The 16,620-nt window shown below is 52.8% G+C and overlaps 1 protein-coding gene across 7 annotated transcripts in view; it reads right to left on the minus strand.

Annotated features, from left to right (window-relative positions):
- Nucleotides 1-3,050: 3,050 nt before the first annotated feature.
- The window catches only part of KCNT1 (potassium sodium-activated channel subfamily T member 1), an 89,846-nt gene continuing 76,276 nt past the window's right edge, over nucleotides 3,051-16,620 (minus strand). For 4 of the 7 annotated variants that reach the window (XM_074891288.1, XM_074891286.1, XM_074891291.1 and 1 more), the window contains 13 exons: nucleotides 16,345-16,450; nucleotides 16,046-16,218; nucleotides 15,757-15,828; nucleotides 15,328-15,462; nucleotides 14,976-15,087; nucleotides 14,231-14,332; nucleotides 14,027-14,110; nucleotides 13,558-13,686; nucleotides 13,198-13,218; nucleotides 12,173-12,476; nucleotides 10,169-10,231; nucleotides 7,106-7,190; nucleotides 3,051-6,661 (listed from right to left, as the gene is read on the minus strand). In XM_074891288.1, the coding sequence (XP_074747389.1) occupies nucleotides 6,541-6,661; nucleotides 7,106-7,190; nucleotides 10,169-10,231; nucleotides 12,173-12,476; nucleotides 13,198-13,218; nucleotides 13,558-13,686; nucleotides 14,027-14,110; nucleotides 14,231-14,332; nucleotides 14,976-15,087; nucleotides 15,328-15,462; nucleotides 15,757-15,828; nucleotides 16,046-16,218; nucleotides 16,345-16,450 (1,507 nt within the window). In that variant the 3' untranslated portion in view covers nucleotides 3,051-6,540. The remainder of the gene's footprint in view (nucleotides 6,662-7,105; nucleotides 7,191-10,168; nucleotides 10,232-12,172; nucleotides 12,477-13,197; nucleotides 13,219-13,557; nucleotides 13,687-14,026; nucleotides 14,111-14,230; nucleotides 14,333-14,975; nucleotides 15,088-15,327; nucleotides 15,463-15,756; nucleotides 15,829-16,045; nucleotides 16,219-16,344; nucleotides 16,451-16,620) is intronic. The other 3 variants (XM_074891289.1, XM_074891292.1, XM_074891287.1) reach the window with 2 other exon arrangements.

The raw sequence follows: 16,620 nt of genomic DNA on the forward strand, positions 1-16,620 counted from the left end.
ATTTCCATGGGTGGTGAGTCTGGTGATGGGTTTACCTTTAGTATGTTGTTACAGCATCCAAGGAACGTTGATGTGACACATCCTAAGAGATTCTCCACAGGTAATCGTGAGCGGTCACGATACGAAGGCACGTTTAATCCACCTCTATCTTATGCTTCAGAAACGAAGAGAAGAAAACTCTGAATCTTGCCTTTTTTTTTTGACAAAAGGATGTGACGTGCACTGTTGTAGTCCTTTATCTCACACAAGTTGTCAGGACTAATATACCAGAATTACAGGAGGAACTTTCACATCCTGAAATGTAAGTATATTGCCCACGTTGCAATTAACTTGAGATCACCATCAGACATGGATTACTATTATCATGCAGCAAGTAAAAAAGATTTAGGTTATTTTAAAATTTTGTTTGGATACATTATCAATATAAAATTATTATATAAACAACCTATTTCCCTTACGGTTCTGAGCTTTCTGTTTGCAGGTATATTAAGGTTTATTTTGGTTTTAGGGGTTTTGAAGAGCTCAAGATTCCAGTGTGTGTATGAAAAGGTGTGTTTTTACTCTTCTGTTCCAAGTGGTAAGTTAAACTTTTTAAAAATTAAACCAAATTTTTATCAAAAATGCCATTCCTACCACTTAAACTCTCTTAAATAGGAATATGTTGTTTGTTTAATCTTGGTTTGGCCTGTTAGGATGACCATGAGTTATTTTTCAGTAATTTGGGGATTTTTTTTGTGTAATGTGCATAAAAGAATTGAAGATTTTTAACTACAGTGTTAGCCAGTGTCCAAGTCCTTACCAGTAGGCTATATTAATCCATGGTAATATAACTGTTTTAAAGACCTTTCATGTAATTCTGGTTTCACAGGGCTGCTGAATGCTTCCCTCCTGGAAAAGGCTCTGCTTGTAACCTCTCAAAGCCCGCCAGCAGCAGAAGGAATGGCTCTTGGGAACACTGCTGACTTTCGGCTGTCCTCAGTGAGACGCTGCCCCCTCGGGCATGTTTCCTTGAAGGTTTAGTACATTATTTCATATTGTGCTTTTCAAAACATGTTCTGTGACAGCAAGGGTAACTGTGATATTTATGCACCGTCCTTCATTCCCCGGTGGCATGCTGGTGTGCACAATGACTGCTGAGCACAGTCCCATTTCTGTTGCAAAATTACAGGATGGATTTATTTGCTTGTCTGTGCTAAATATAAATCTACTTTCAAATTACATCTTGGTACTGAAATACTGTCACAGTTTTCTGATACATCCCTCTGAACTTGTTCAGAAATAACATGTTTATTATAGCGGGGGAAAAAACTGGGGGAAAGCATCTTAAACTGATGTGTGCAGCAGGGATGATGAAATATTCAATATACAGCGTTTGTTAAAATTCAGATGAGGCACTTGAATGGTTTGAAGCATACAAAACTCCCAGAATTACCATGGCATTACATGGAAATCTTACCGAAGAAAAAAACTTACTACTTTTGAATGTATGTTTTTCAGGGAATAACTATAAAAACTAAATTTACAGTACAATGAAAAATCCTTCACAGTTTTGCTTCCCTTTTTGTTTCCCAGCCACATCAATACCATTCTTTTTTTTTTTTCCCTCTTCCATTGTATGTTTTAGTGCCCTAGATTTTTCTCTTCTAAAAGAAGTTTTCAGTGTTAGACACTAATTTTTCTCAACGGGGGCAAAGTTTTAAATGAATTTTGTTTTGTTTTGCAGTATCATTTCCTCTTGCTGTTGCTGTGGAAGATGAAGCAAAATAAAAAGCAGGTGAAGAACCTCCTGCTGAGCAGCAAAGTCCTCTTGTCGGGTGACAAAGCAGCTGGGACACACGGGATCTGGTGGCGGTGACACAAACAACAGTACAGCACGACACAGCCTGGAAATCGTAACACGGAGTGGTTGGGGGTTGTTGAGAAGTGAAGGTAGGTTGGGGAGATCTCACAGCCAGAGGTCTGTAAGTGGAAACCAGAGGCAACCAAAACCAAGCCTACTTAAGCAACGAGGAGTGCTGTGATGCTGCAGGCGTGTGGATGAGTGTTCACAACTTCACTAAAAAAACACTATCAGTAATAGCAATTTTTTTTTTTTTTTTAAACCAACTGCAGCAAATGCAGAGGTGTTGAAAAAAACCACCTGGTTTTGTGTTGTAGCTAATGAAGCACGTAACCAGAAATGCTTGTTCAGGACGAGCCATTCGCTGTATTAAATCCTGTGCTGCACTCTTTGGGGTTTAACACCGGTGAGGGCTGTTACTGGTGATGTAGAAATTACCTTCTTTTGGTTCTAATCGTTATAATTCAGCTGTTCCGGAAAATTGGAAGGAATTTGTTCTCCATGTATAGATTTGTCTTCTTTAAAGACAATAGTTAAAAAGTAATTTTAACAGGGACCTGGCTTCCTGCTGTCCTCCTTGACTTGGGTGAGTTCACAGCAAAATGACCTGATGGCTTCCAAATTCCTCACTTGTACATGTATGTTAATCCTAGAATTATCTTCACTACTTAAGGTATATTGTTTGTGTCATTCTGTATGATTTTATATTATAATTTTTACAGTCTTTTCTTAAAATATCTAATAAAAACAATCTCTAATTGCCCACTGTTTGCATTTGATCTCAAAGTTAAGGTCTATGTCTATGTGTGTAGTGTCCTCTTTCTGGAAATCTTGGATGGACATGAACCATGGAGTCAGTGAAAAATTTTGAAGTGTTTGAAGGTAGAAGAACACATATTGAATCCTGGCTCAACATTAATAAAAATAAAAGTTCAGTTAGCCACAAAGCATAATGCATTTGTTGAATCATAAAAAAATAAGGATAAATGAATGAAATGAGTGTAACACAAAGGCAAATCTAACATGCCCTTTCTACACAAAGAGTTTTGAAAGCTTGAGGTTAAAAAAAAAAAGGTTTTCATGTGTCCCAGCTTTGGAAGAGAAGATTTGAACCATGGGCTCCTAAGTCTTAGGACTTTGGCTCTCTAAAGCCACATCTTGGATTTTGAAGTAAAAGTTTGCTCCCAGAATAAAATCAGACAGCACGCTCCACTGTTGCTGCATGCAGCTCTTTTATTTTCATTTGTTTTTACAGAAAGGTGAAGCATCTTCACAATAATTGTACAAAAACATCTCCAGTTGGCTGGCTGCAGTGCATCCCAGCAGAACATGTCACAAAATCAGGGCTCAGAGAGGAAAGCTGGGAGTTTTATCTGCTCTTGCTGATAAAAATCCATGTAGGGGCTGACCTGGAGAGATGACAGGTCTCTCACTCAGGGGAAGTAAAAATGTCATGTTCTGTGTAGATGGAAGTAAAAAGGGGTATAACAGGAAATAAATATACTCTAACATTTGTTTTAATATTTGATTTTAATGCATGGTATACGCATATAGTCCATATTTAGTGTGTGAAACCGTTAGTGGACACGTAACATGCGATGGAGCCGTTTGCTGGTAAAACTGAAAATACCGCAGCTGTCCTCATCTCTGCGTGGCCTCAGGGCCTGTCATGTCTCTGCATTGGAGCACAACTCTTTCCTTCAGAAAAATCCTATTTTTCTAAGTTTATTGTCAGTAGTTGGAAGTAACAGCAATTGTTTTCCTCTCCCCCAGGACACAGGACAGGGGCTGTACCCTGTTGTGCCCCCCTCCAGCCCTTTTAGAAGCACAAACAACTCTTCTCGATGCATCAACGTTTCCAGGACCATTACAAAAATAAAATACTTTTGTTTTTACATTAGTATTGTAACTGAGTCTAAAGAATTAGAAAAATTAAACGTTTGTTCTTAGACTTGCATTGACCACAGGTAAGTATCTACAGTATTTATTTCAACATCCCATGAGGATGTCTGCTATAAATTTACACCATAGAAAGAATGTATGCAAAACGCGTATGGTTTATACACATAGCTTTCTTTTTAAATACATATATTTATACATTAAACAAACAGAAGCATTGTCAAAATGCAGTAATATTGAGGGTTGTTGTTTTAATAGTGTCACAAACCACATATAGTCTGTACTTCTTTTGGTATGTGGGTCTCCTCTTCCGTTAATTATCTCCTTGAATTAAGGGTCGATAAGAACTCAGAGTGCCCAGGGAGGGTGGGGAGTGGCTTGAGCTGAGAACCAGGGCGCTGCCAGCACTGTGCTCGCTGCTCTGCGCTCACAGACGCTGTGCTTAGGGAGTCCATTGCCCCAGCAGCCAGTCAAAGGAAAAAAAAACTTAAAAAGGTTATGTTCTGATTAGTTAAACATGTGCAGATAATCACATCACCCACATTGCTTGGGTTTTTGTTGGTTTTGGGTGGGTTTTTTAAAACCTATAATACTGCTTTGTTTCATTCTCCCTTGAAAGCAAAGTGGGGATTGGCAAGTCATCTGTCTGAACTCTAGACAACTAAATACATTAACACTTGATGAGGCATTTCTGGCGTTATCTGAGCAGCTTGAGGCTTTATATTAACAGACCCAACGTGTGCTTTTGTATTTCAACTGTACTCTTTAGCCTACAACAACTTTTATTTTTTAAATTTTAAATTATATTTTTGGCATGCTGTTACAAACGGAAATAAATAAAACATCCACCTGCCTTAACCGAATAGATACAAAAATTAATAATTAAAAAAAACCCCAAAACAACCCAAAAAAGTATGAGACAGTTCTGCTCGTGCCCACATCTAAGTGTAGCAGAAGGGTCGGGCTGGTGGGCTCATTGTTTTTATCTGTGGTACTTTGCTGAGCCCGTGCCCTGTCGTTGGCTGACGGTGCCTGGTGCAGGTCACCCAGAGCCTTGTGGCCAGCACATCAGGAAAAAATAACAATTAAAAAAAAAAAAAAAGACTGACCCCAAACCCCATCCAGGCACAGAAGGTCTTTCTCAACACCTTGAGGCAATGCCAGGCTCCGTACGGTCCTACCCCCACCCCAGGCATCCTTGTTCCTCACACAGGTTTCTCCCCCGTCACTGCCTTTCCCACAGGGCCTGTGGGCTGGGGCTGCCCCAGTCCAGCTCCGCAACTGGTTAAAACTGCAGTTTTAAACAGGGTTTGGTGTTTGGGGTTTTTTGTAAACAACTTTTATTGGGGATGTCATGGTGAATGTTAATGGCAATAAAGTGTTCAGCTGGCAGCCAGTCCGGGATGGCTGATGGGATTTCATGGTGACGTTGTGTTTTACAGGCTTCTCGTTAAAAAAAAAAAAAAAATCACATTGGAGTTTTAATATATGAATGTAAAAGTATATAAAGTTAACACCTCGGTTATTCACTTGGCAGTCAAATAAAGCCTTTACACATCAACGTTGTAAAGTGTGCAAAAATAGATGGAAAATACATCTGGTGTTTCTGCTATTGCGAGGTCTCTGCGGGTCGGAAGCGGTTGGCAGCGTATGCGAGGCTGGTCTGTACATTCATGCACCCCTGCTGCAGGCCAGGCCGCTCGCACCCCCCCTGCCTTTGGCCGGGTTATGAAGCCGAGCGAGGACGGCTGGAGCTGCCAGGGTGCCCACGGTGGGCACGGGGGGGGCCGGGCAGAACCCGCTGCCTTTACCGGTGTCACCGGTCCGTGACCCAGGGGAAGGGGGAAAAGTCACGTCTAGGCTGGGCAGCCGGGGAGTGTCGGGCCCCAAACTGCCCCTGGAAGGAGGGGAAGGGGCTGAGCTGAGATGTTGCCCCCCCAACACCCAACAATGTGTGTCCCCAGCCTCCTGCCCCGTCCCACTCCCCCACACAGGGACCCCCGTCTCTTGTCCCTCCCTCGGGCAGCTCTGACAGCAGCAGCGCTGGGGGACGAGCTTGGTGGGGGAGACAAACCCAGGGCCGCTGGGGCCGGAGCTGGGCACAGGCACAGCGAGACCTTGCCGCAGGGTGGGGGCACGGCTTTTGGTCACCTGGCGTTGGGGGGGGGGTTGGATTTGGGAAGTGCCAAGATGTGCTGGAGGCAGCGCGGCCCCTGCCACAGCCCCGGGGGGGCTGCACTGCCCCGGCCCATCCCTCCCATGGTCCTTCCCCACCTCCTGGCACTGCTCCGAGCGCTCCTCCCAGCGACAGGAACCCAAGGGAGGATGAAGAACATGAGTTGGGTGAAAGAGCAGAAGTTTGGGTACCCCAAGGGATACCTGGTGGAGGAGGAGGAGGGTTTCGGTGCAGTTTTGCCTTTGTGTTGACAAGCCCCATCAAATGCAAACAACCTGCATCATCTGGGGGCAATGTTAAACGCAGTCCTGTTCACACAGGGTCAGTTGTCGTCTGGTCTCAGCCACATCCCACCAGCACCAGCGAAGACTTTCTCACTAGTTGCGGTATTCGTATAAAAAGTTAAAAGCCACAAGGCGTAACGACCGGCCGTCGGTCTGTCCGGCTGTCCCGTCCCTCCCAGGGCTCCGGGCATCCCTTCCGCTGGGCATTGCCTTCCCCCGGGGCAACGGGCACTCACGGGCGGCAGCAGCCTTCCCCTCCGGCCGGCCATCCTCTTCTTCAGCGCCTCTCCCTGGAGCCCGCCGGCCCCTGGCAGGGGTGGGGGGGCGTGGGGGGGGGCTGCTCACAGCTGGGTCTCATCGCGTGTTTCGGGGTTGCAGGAGCCCAGCTTGTTGCTGCAGCTGCTCTTGCGGCTGTGGCCATCGTTGGCCACGTGGGCCAGCGGGTCGGAGCGGATCAGGTACCTGCGGGGCACAGCCTGGTTACACCGCTGGGACCCCCCCACCCCGCAGTTTCCCAATAGCAGGAGGGAGCTGTGCAACCCCTAAATTGGGGTCTGGCCCATCCTCAAGGCTGGGACATGCGCGGATGCCCCACGATGCTGTGCTGGGAGCTGTTAAAATAATTAGGAGTTATTTCTCCTGGCACTGCACAGAGGCAAAAGCCATGGGAAAACATCCACGCTGCTGGTTGGAGAAGTGATGGGCAAAGCTGGGGTGGTTTGGGCACTGCTCAGGTACATGGGGAGGGGGAATGGCTGGGGAAGGAGGCAAAAAAAGCTGATCTTTATGAGAAATCATGGAAAGCAACACAACGGGGGCAGCCCATGGTGCTGGGGCAGGTCTGGGGGCATGGGGAATGCTCCCGCCCAGGAGGGGAGCCCGCGGGTGGATGGGGAAAGCACCTACACGATGTCATTGAGCTCCAGTCGCGTGTCCGGAGGGGGATTGATCAGGACGTAGGACAAGGTGTTCTGGTGGTCGTTCATCTCATCTGCGAGAGGAGGGGAAAGGGCTGGTGAGGGATGTCCCGACAGACGCCCCAACGGACACTCGGCCAGACACCCTGGTGGCCCTCGCTCCCACAGCCCTGCTGCTGCGTCCCCAAGCACTCGGCTTCGAGAGGGCCCGGCTCGTCCCCAAATGGGTCCCTGCACTGGGGGAGGCCGTGGGCAATGGCATTGCCACCAGGAGAGCACCGAGAACATGCTGCCACCACCCTCTGTGCCTCCCCAGCCCCCACCACGGCACGGCCCAGGGGACTGGCAGATGTAACTCTTCAAAGTTCCCACTCCCCCCCAAAAAAAATGTAAGACGTCTTACCTTGGTTTAGTGCAAAAAATGGAACAGGTTAGTCTTGCCGTGTTAGGTATAGCACAACGACTCCAACCACCGGGTCCAGAGCAGCCAACCCCCCCCTGGGCCACTCAAATCCTCTGCCCACTTCTCCCCTCCTGAGTTACTTAATTTAGCATCATCCAGCAACAGGATTTAGGTCACCAATTGCTTCTTCCTCCTGCCCAAGGGAAACCGCCTCCGTGGAGTTTCAGAGCCACTGATGCTATTTGGGGATGGCTCTAAACTATGGTGACCTCCCAGGGGGACTCGGGGCCACCAAGAGCCCGGGGCGAAGGGGCGGCCTCGAGGCTTGGGGTAGGGGGGGGGCCCCTGCATTCTCCAAAATAGCTGAGAACAAGATCATGGGTGAAATGAATGGGGGTGCAAGGCTGCGGGCGGCCGGGGAGGGGGTGGAAGCTGCGACAAATAACACTGTTTACAGACGGAGTGACGGGGTGCGGATGGACAGGATGGCGATGGGACAGACAGACGGACGCCAGGGGCAGCGTGATGAGCGCGGTGGGACACCAGCTCGCTGCAAGGCTTGTCACTGGGACGCTCTCCGGGCTCTTTGGAAGGCTCCTCTGAGCAGCGGGGGTGCACAGCAGATGTTTGCTGAGCTCGGTCTGGGGGACGGCAGGGACAGGGACTGGGTGCCAGGCCAGGCCTTAGCTCTGGGCTGGGGCTGCTCCCTGCCGCTCCCCCCACCCCATCCCTACTGTCCCCCTGTCCCAGCCATGACCCAGAGCTGTTCCCCTGCTCAAAGGCTGCCCTGCCACATGGCGGGACGCAAGCCGAGTCTCCTGCCATAACAGCACCCATGGGTGCACGATCACCCTAGGCACAGCCTGTGGGCGAGGAGTACCACTGCTCTTCAGCCTCAGGACTGGGGCAAAACCTCTGAAGTGGGGCTTTTCTCCAGCCATGAGAGCTGCTCAAGCCACGGCAGCCACTTGGCACCCTGCACAGGGATATAAACAGGTCCCCCCCTCCCGAGCTGCCATTTGGCCAGTGCACGCCCCAGAGCATCCCTGCAGCTGGACCACGCTGATACTACACACAGGGGTGCTGTGGGGGGACACCAGGCCCTTGTTTTGCTGCTCAGACACCTCCCTGGCTGCTCTGAGGCCACAGAACCAGCACAGGACTGGGACTGCCTGCGGGGAGATGCTGTGCGGGACCCCCTGACCTGTCCTGGGGTGCCAGCCGGTCCCTCGAGCCGCCGGAGAGCTTTGGCCATCCCAGTGCTCAGCCTTACAGCGAGGCGGGGACAGGGGGGTGGCAATGCTGGGGCACGGGTGGCACACAGACCCTGGGACCCGACGAGAGACACGGGGTTTGCCATGACGGGGAAGGCGGGGAAGGGCCCTGGCTCGCGGCAGGTTTCCCTGCTCCATGGAAGCACCTTTTCCTGACCCCCCATGCAGCCGAGCCAGGCACTGCTAAACCCACCAAGTATATTGCCACATCGTCCCCTGCGACACAGCGGCAGGGCTCAGCCCACCAGCTCCCTCCAGCAATTTTTTTTTTTTGGGGGGGGGGGGGGGGGGGCAGGGGGAGCCAGTGCTGAGCTCCAGCTCCTGCCCCCACACAGCCCCCCAGCAGTGATACGACCATGTCAGACCTTCACCCGTGGGGTCTCCTGGTTTAGCGGCAGCTGGGGGCAGTTGAGGGTGCCGGGCCCCTCTGTGGCAGGACAGGCCCTCGCTCAGCCCCAGCGCTTCTGCGGGAGGGGGAGATGCCGGGGGGGGCTGAGACCTGCCCAGCACCCGCCGGCCAGCTGGCAATATACTCTGCTGGCGAGGGGCTTCCATGAGCCCCAGCTGGGGCTGCTTCTCTGATGAAGGACACAGTTTATAGGAGAAATGCCAACTTTTCACCTTAAGCGTGGGCTAGTGAAGCCTAAAATACAGCTAGGCCAGGCTACTGTAACCTCTAGGCTGCTGCAGTAAAAAGGGGCCGTTCCAGGGCACTTTACACCACTTCATAAAGGTGTAAATGATCCAATAACCCTGCAGATGCCAACAGGGTGCCCTGGGGTGTCTGCAGCACTGGCGGCACTCGCACCAAGCCCAGCACCCCCCTGGTTAGAAAACAGGGTCTGCTAACGCTCGAGAACGCTCGAGAGGTGTCCAGGAACGCAAACCAAGGATTGCAAAGAGCTTTCCAAGCGCTGCCTTGCCCCTGAGCTGGGGCTGACCCACGTGCAGCCAAGAGGCGAAGGGGCCGGTGCAGGAGCTCCAGCATCTCATCGCAGCACACACCAGCACTCATCCCCTCCCCGAATCCCCTCCTCAAATTGCCACTGGCTTTACAGACCAAAACCAACTTGCAGAGCAAAAGGAGGGAGGGTTTCTTTTAATGATGGCTGAGGGCTGTGATTTCCCTGTAAGAATTCAACTAGAAAAGGGTCCCTCGAGGTTTTTATCTCCGTGACTTTGTGGAGCCCTGCGCTTGCACCGCCGTTGCAGGACCATCTTTTGGTTTTCCAACACCACCCAACAAATAAGTGCTTGAAAGGCTCGGGCATCTAAGGTGAAAACCGGCAAGGGTGTGGTTTGGGCTTAGCTGGCATGATCTTGTTGTACGCTGCACGCCATGAGTCACGCGGGACTCCCAGGGAAAGGGAATTACCTTGCAAATATCCCAGGTTTACCCGATTCATCACATCACTGGCTGTTAAATTTGCTACATCCTCTACAGAACATACAGGGAAAGGCACAGACATAAACAGAGAGAGAGAGAGAGGTCAGCAAGCCATGATTCGGCAAATATCAGAGACGAGCTCCTGCACTGCAGCAATAAAATGAGCAAAAGAAAAAGGAAAGGGGGAGAAGGCAGAGCAACGTGTTCTTCCAAAACGCCATGGGTGTCCAGACACTGATGGTGACACATGGTGACAGCGCACAGTCCCAGCACAGCCGGCCGCAGACGTGCCGCAGGGGCTGGGGAGCAGCTGGTCCCCCCGTCGTGCCCAACGCCCCGCTCCCAGCCAGGCATCGCCCTCCCACCCCAACGGGAGATGGGTCCTGCACCCCCCGCTGCCTCTTCGCTTGCTGGAGGTTCCCCCCGGTTTGCTCCAGCCAAAATTTGCCGGATCGGCCAGGAGAAGGATGCAAACTGCCACTAACCCAGCCAACGGTGCCCTGAGCATCCCGGCAGGGCTGGTTGCAGGGCGGCCCCTCAGGATCCTCAACCAAGGCCGTAGGCAGGGAAGCTGCCTCTGCCTTAACCTCTGCCTGCGCTTGCCGGGGATGCCACGCCACGGCCTGCCCTCGGCAGCTCTCGCTTTGCGTGCGCGGGCTGTGCCTCGGGCGCACTCTGCTTCCCACCTTCCCATGCCCGGCAGCTGTGTAAAACAGCTTTTTTTAAGGTGGTGAATGCTATCAGCTGTGCTCCGGCCTCTGCAACAGAGCTGCAGCAGAAACTTTTAGGACTAATAATGTAGGAAAAAAAAGAGGAGGGGGACACGCACCACTGCAAGCCCTCACCTGACATGCCCTGTGCCCCCTCTGTCCTGCTGCAAGCCGGCTCTCCTGCCTCCCTCCAAACTCCCTGCACTGCATTTCTTTACATTTTCTCCTCCTCTTTCACATGCCTAAAGGGCTTCGAGGGTGAAGCCAATCAGGAGAGGAGGAATCCCCATCCCAGCCTCCCGAAATGGGCTCCTGCCCCGGCTGGGGCATGGTGCCAGCCTGCGTGCGGGGTGCGGGGCGGACAGATGCTCTTCGAGGATGGAGCAAACAGGCAGCAGCACAGGATGGCTTAAAAGAAAGGAAGGAAAAAAAAGAAACCAAAACCAACAAACCAAACAAACCAAGGAAGCTGTGGGCTACAGACTGTCGTAACCAAGGGGTGGGGAATCATCCGGGGGGTGACAGAGACGCCAGCACCAACGGGCGGGTGAGAAGCTTCATGAGAAATGAGGCTGCACAGAGGGACCCTGACCCAGGGCCGTGCGGGCTCATCGCAGCCAGAGACACCAGTTTCACACGCAACAAAGCAAACCACTCAGCCCTGTCGCTACCGAAATGTTTTCCGGGGAAGAGTTTTAGGAAGGATTAAAGTCTATAACAAAAACGGGTCTGATGGGGCTTCGCCTCTCCCTGCCACACTACGGGGGCTCTCGGGCAGAAGGGTTTTGCTGACTTGGAGTCAGTGTGTCCTGAACCACCATTTCTGCACGGCCTGAAGTGGGGGGGGCAAGCGGGGCATCGCGCCCGAAGGCTGCACGGCAGCGCTCGGTCCAGCTGCAGGCAGAAGGGTGAGAGTTACTCTGACACTGCAAACTCCTGCCTGGACCCATCCCACAGCCCCAAAATGGGGGTGGCTGCCTGCAGTCGGCCGGGGGGGTGGCAGGCAGCAGGGGGGGGCGGTCTGTGCTGTGGGACCCCAGCCCAGACAAGACGTCTGCGGAAGCACAAGCAAGCCGGGGAATGAGGCACCGCTCAGAGCCAAGCCTGGCAGCACCTGCGGGGTTAGGCTTGGCGCGGGGTTAGGCTTGGGGTTAGGGTTGGCATGGGGTTAGGCTCAACTTGGGGTTAGGCTCAGCTTGGGGTTAGGCTCGGCACAGGGTTACCTGAGGAGCCCGTGAGCGGGACACCCCACCGCAGAGAAGCGCAACTGAACAGCACGTACCGTAGCCGGTTGTGGGCAAGCCCAGGTGCTTCATACGGTTTTTGACGAGCTCGGAAAGCTCCTGCCTCTCGGAGCGCCGGTAGAGGCTGAGGCGCTGCTGGCTGATCCACTCGGCCGTCTTACTGGAGTGTTTGTTGCCCTTTCTGCTCAGCCGGCGGGCCCACTGCATGCTCTTGCGCCGCAACAGCGGGTGCTCGGACTGGTCGCTGGAGCACGAGTTCCTGTGGTGGCTGGTCTTGATGCCCCAGTGCTCCTTGACGTCCTTCGTGTCCTCGCAGTCCTCAACGTTGATTGAGATCTGTGACTGGAAGCCCAGCAGGTCACGGGGGGGTGGGGGGAGCCAAAAAGAGCCTGTCCTGTCTCTGCTGGGGTGGGATCTCTCCCGCGGGATGGGATCCTTCCTCTGAGCCACACACTCTCCCAGCACATCATCTCTGTACTGCTAAAACTACCTGGCCAGCAGATTTGGGATAAGCACGGTTGAGTGGAGCCTAAAGGGCGCCGGACATCTCCCACATGATTATCTCTGCCCACGGGACAGTCATGCCCTTGTCTCCCCCTCTTTTGTCTTCCAGCAGCCGTGCTGCCGCATCTCTGACACAACAATCCCTGCTGGTGAGCAGGAATTTATTAATAAAGCGGTTTAAAGCATCTTTAATAGGTGGATTGCATTTAATTAAATGTCAACTCTTGGCTCCCTGTAGCTGCTTCCTACAAAGCTGAAAACTGAAGGTATTTAAAATGGAGCCTGGCTCACTCCGCTGCCCCTTATCCCAGTGAATTACAGGGCACTGAGGACTTTTGTCTTCCCAAACTGCCGAGGCTCAGCCGGCATCGCCCTTCTGCGGGGACAGGCAGCGTGTCACTGAGGGTGACAGCCAGCACAAGGTGCATGGTGGCTCTCGGTGGCCGGAGGAGCCACTGGCACAAGCCAGCCCAGCGCTGCCACATGGTCAGCCTCCAGGTCGGGGGGAGCAGGAAGCAGCACCGACGGCCAGCGTAACGCCCGACATTGCGGCACTCACCTGCGCTCTGATGTCGTGGGGCTGCAGTGGGGGAAAAAGAAGGAAAAATCAAGTGTCAGACCAGCAAATGGGCAGCCCTGCTGCGCCACATCCCCCCCGCGCCCCGGGGACTCGGTGCCAGGCAGCACTGCAGAGCTGTGCCAAAAAAATCCCCCCGCCCGCTGGTATAGGCACTGGCCCAGCTTGCCCAGGACACCGTAATGCAGATGTGGGGCCGCTAACGAAGCCAAGACAGAGCTTCCCCTCCCCTCGATCCTCCCCAGCACTGCCAAGACCAGGTCTGAGGGGCCTCATGGACCTGGCCAGCCCCTTGGACCACCAGCAGCCCCTTTCTGGCACAGGGCATTGTCGTGTCCCTACCTCCGAGGTTGCGAACATGTGTGACTCCGTCCTGTAAATCCCGATGGGGATCTCCGCGCTGGAAGAGCAGAGCTTCTGGAAGAGCCGACCGTACGTCCGGATCCACAGGTCATCTTCAGTGATCTTCATCTGAGCAATGGAGGACAAACATCAACCGCCTTGAGTCACCCCGGCTCATCCATCAATCCCAAAAGCAAGCTGGACTCCACAAAAAGACCAGGGGCAATTTCTGACCTCAGCCTTCAGAACGGGGACTTTGGCCCTTGGCAGCTTTGGGGATTTTGGGCTCTTGGCAGTGCTGAGGTTCCCCGCACATGATGGAGGGGAGCAACGACCTGGCAATGTTGCCTCCCCACCCCGATTCCCCAGAAGAGGGGAACCCTCCACCCTCATCCGCAGGCTGACAGATCCCACCAGATCCTTGATGACTTGGCCCGATGGTTTCAACCCAGAAGGACTTGGCACCTACCGCACAGAGGTAGCCGGAGCCCGGCGTGGTGTCGAGGCCCAGCAGCAACCGAGTGATGGTGATCATGTAGTCCTTCACGAATGACTGAGGGGAGACATTTGGGCAGGAAGCCGGAGAAAAGGTTTGCTCAGTTATTCACTGGGAGATGCAAAGGGGTGGCCACAGCTGCAGGGGTGTGTTACCCAGAGCCCGTCGGGCTCTCACCTGGTAGAGCAGCGTGTCCAGCATGCTGATGCTGAAGACCCTCCCAGCCGCGAACGGCAGCCGGAACATGAAGGCCAGGTTGGAGCCGTTCTCTCGCTCTTTCTGGAAAAGGAAGGGGAGATGTGAGCACCCACAAGCAAACACCATTGGCAGGGGCTTGTTCACGTCCTTCCAGGGCATTTAGCAAAGCAAAACCACACAGTTTCCCCTGCGCACAGGTCACACAGAAACTAGAAGACTCATGAATACGGGAGGACACCAGTGTAGCATTTCTGGTGGGTGTGCTGGGAGGGAGCCAGGGCAGCATCCTTACACTGGGTGAAAGAGGGATTTTTTCTCCATGGAAATGTGTGAGACATGGCTGGAGTTTTTTGACATGGACTGGATGTGGCCCTTTCACATCCCTCAGTGGTTCAGGGGTATTTTCTCCCTTGTCAGAGGATCTTTCTCAGCACAGCAACTCCACTGCCCCCCTCACTGCAGTCACAGCATTAAACCCGATGCAGAGGCCCAACGCAGCAGTAGGCAAAGCAGCACAAACTCCAGCCACCGAATAAATACATAAATACGTAGAAGGAGGCAGCTAGTCCAAAGATCAACTGCCCACTTATGTGTTTGTTGCAGGTTATCTCGGGGAGATGCACACTAACTATGGCAGCTGCCGCATGCAGAAGAACACCAGACCTTGAGGAGCTCTCGGTGTTGACTTCCCAGGCCCCGCATGTGGGGAGAGACCTTTTCTTACCTTTTCTAGCTTAGAAAGGGCAAGAGAGTAACTGTCCTTTGCTCTGAACTGCATGAACCTCATGTTGGAGGGGTGGGTCAGCTCTGTGATAATGCTGAGGCTGGGGAAGAGCCTGCAATGGAAAAAGACCTGTTGTCCTGCAGCTCACTCGGACCCTGAGGAAGACCAAAACCATCCCCGTGCCTGTCTGAGGTCCAAAATAGCTGATTAGATGCTGTTTCCTAGAGCAAGCTCAACCACAGAGGTATCCCACTGCCCGTAGCCACCACCCCAGCCACCGGCACCCTTCCCGGTGCTGCCTCCAGCAGAGGTAAGTGGCTGTGACAGAGCCGGGGCAGCGGTCACCCCTCACCTGAACATGGTCTGGACATTGACAATCGTCTTTGCATCAGCCATGTAGTCCTCCTCGGCGCTCATCGTGCTCTCCTTGTCCACAACCACCAGGTTGTCAGCGTAGATGATGCCACACTGCAGCAAGCTGTCCAGGCTGGGCAGTTCCCAAAGAGAAGAGCGCAGGGTCAGCCCTTGGAAACGACACAGGGAAGCAGCACGCTGCGACCCGCAGCGCTACAGCAAGGCTACGCTGCTCCCAACCACCAGCTCTTCACCTGCTCCCATCTACCGGGAGGGGTTGGTCAACCTGAGAAGCCAAGGGTGGGCTCAGCTCTACAGTACCAACCCTGGGGCTTCTGATGGGATGACTCAAAAGTCTGGGCTGGGGTAAATGCAACACATTTAGGCAGCACCATAAGTAACAACAGCCACATATGGAAACACCTACTTGTCGATCGTACCCTCCATGTAGTAAACCATGGGGAAACAACAGATGGCTTCCAGAAAGTGGTGCTCGGGCCTGGAGGAAGAGCAACAGGGAGCAACGTGGTTCAGCAAGTCCATGGAGCAAAGATAAACACAAAACCCACCCAGGAGTCCCCAGGACCAACATTAGCTGAGGGAGCTGACAGTGGCACTGCCATTCCCCCACGCTCCCATCCCCACAGACTGAGATGCCTGTGAAAACACAGGGGAGGGCTCAGCATGATGGAAAACATCCGCAGAAAAGTACTTGCTTGTTGTCCAGCAGCAACACAATCGGGTTCAACTCTTTGCGGGACCGATAGTACGCACGAAGGGGGACAATGAAGTTATACAGTCCGTTCCCAGCTGTCTCAGCCGAAACGATAATCAGTTTGTTCTTAAACCCGTAGGCTTTGGCATCTTCAAAGCTGTTGTGCTTGCAGCCCTGTGCGGTGGAAGGCAGCACAGGGACTCAGCATGCGGCTCTCGGCCGCCCACCCACCATGCATGGAGCCATCCCGCTCCTGGGGGGGCTGCAGCCCCCAGGCAGCCACACGCACCCCCATCGTACCTTGTCCAGCCTCAGGCAGCAGAATGGGGCTTTCTCGGGTAAAAGGTGGCAAAGAGTCGGGGAGCTCCCGATGTAGGGGGAGTTCGGTGGGTAGCCTTTCACATACCTGCAGCAGAGAGAACATCCAGCAGGTGAGGACACGGGGAGAGCTTTCCACATATACAACGCTGGGAAAAACATTTAATAGCAGCAGCACGGGATTCAAGCACATCACTGGCAAATGCCTTGCAAAGCTCTCCTGCAGCAGCTGGAAATTTTCCAAAATATACATATTTA

Source organism: Strix uralensis, chromosome 21 (assembly GCF_047716275.1).
Source record: "Strix uralensis isolate ZFMK-TIS-50842 chromosome 21, bStrUra1, whole genome shotgun sequence".
Classification (NCBI taxonomy): domain Eukaryota; kingdom Metazoa; phylum Chordata; class Aves; order Strigiformes; family Strigidae; genus Strix; species Strix uralensis.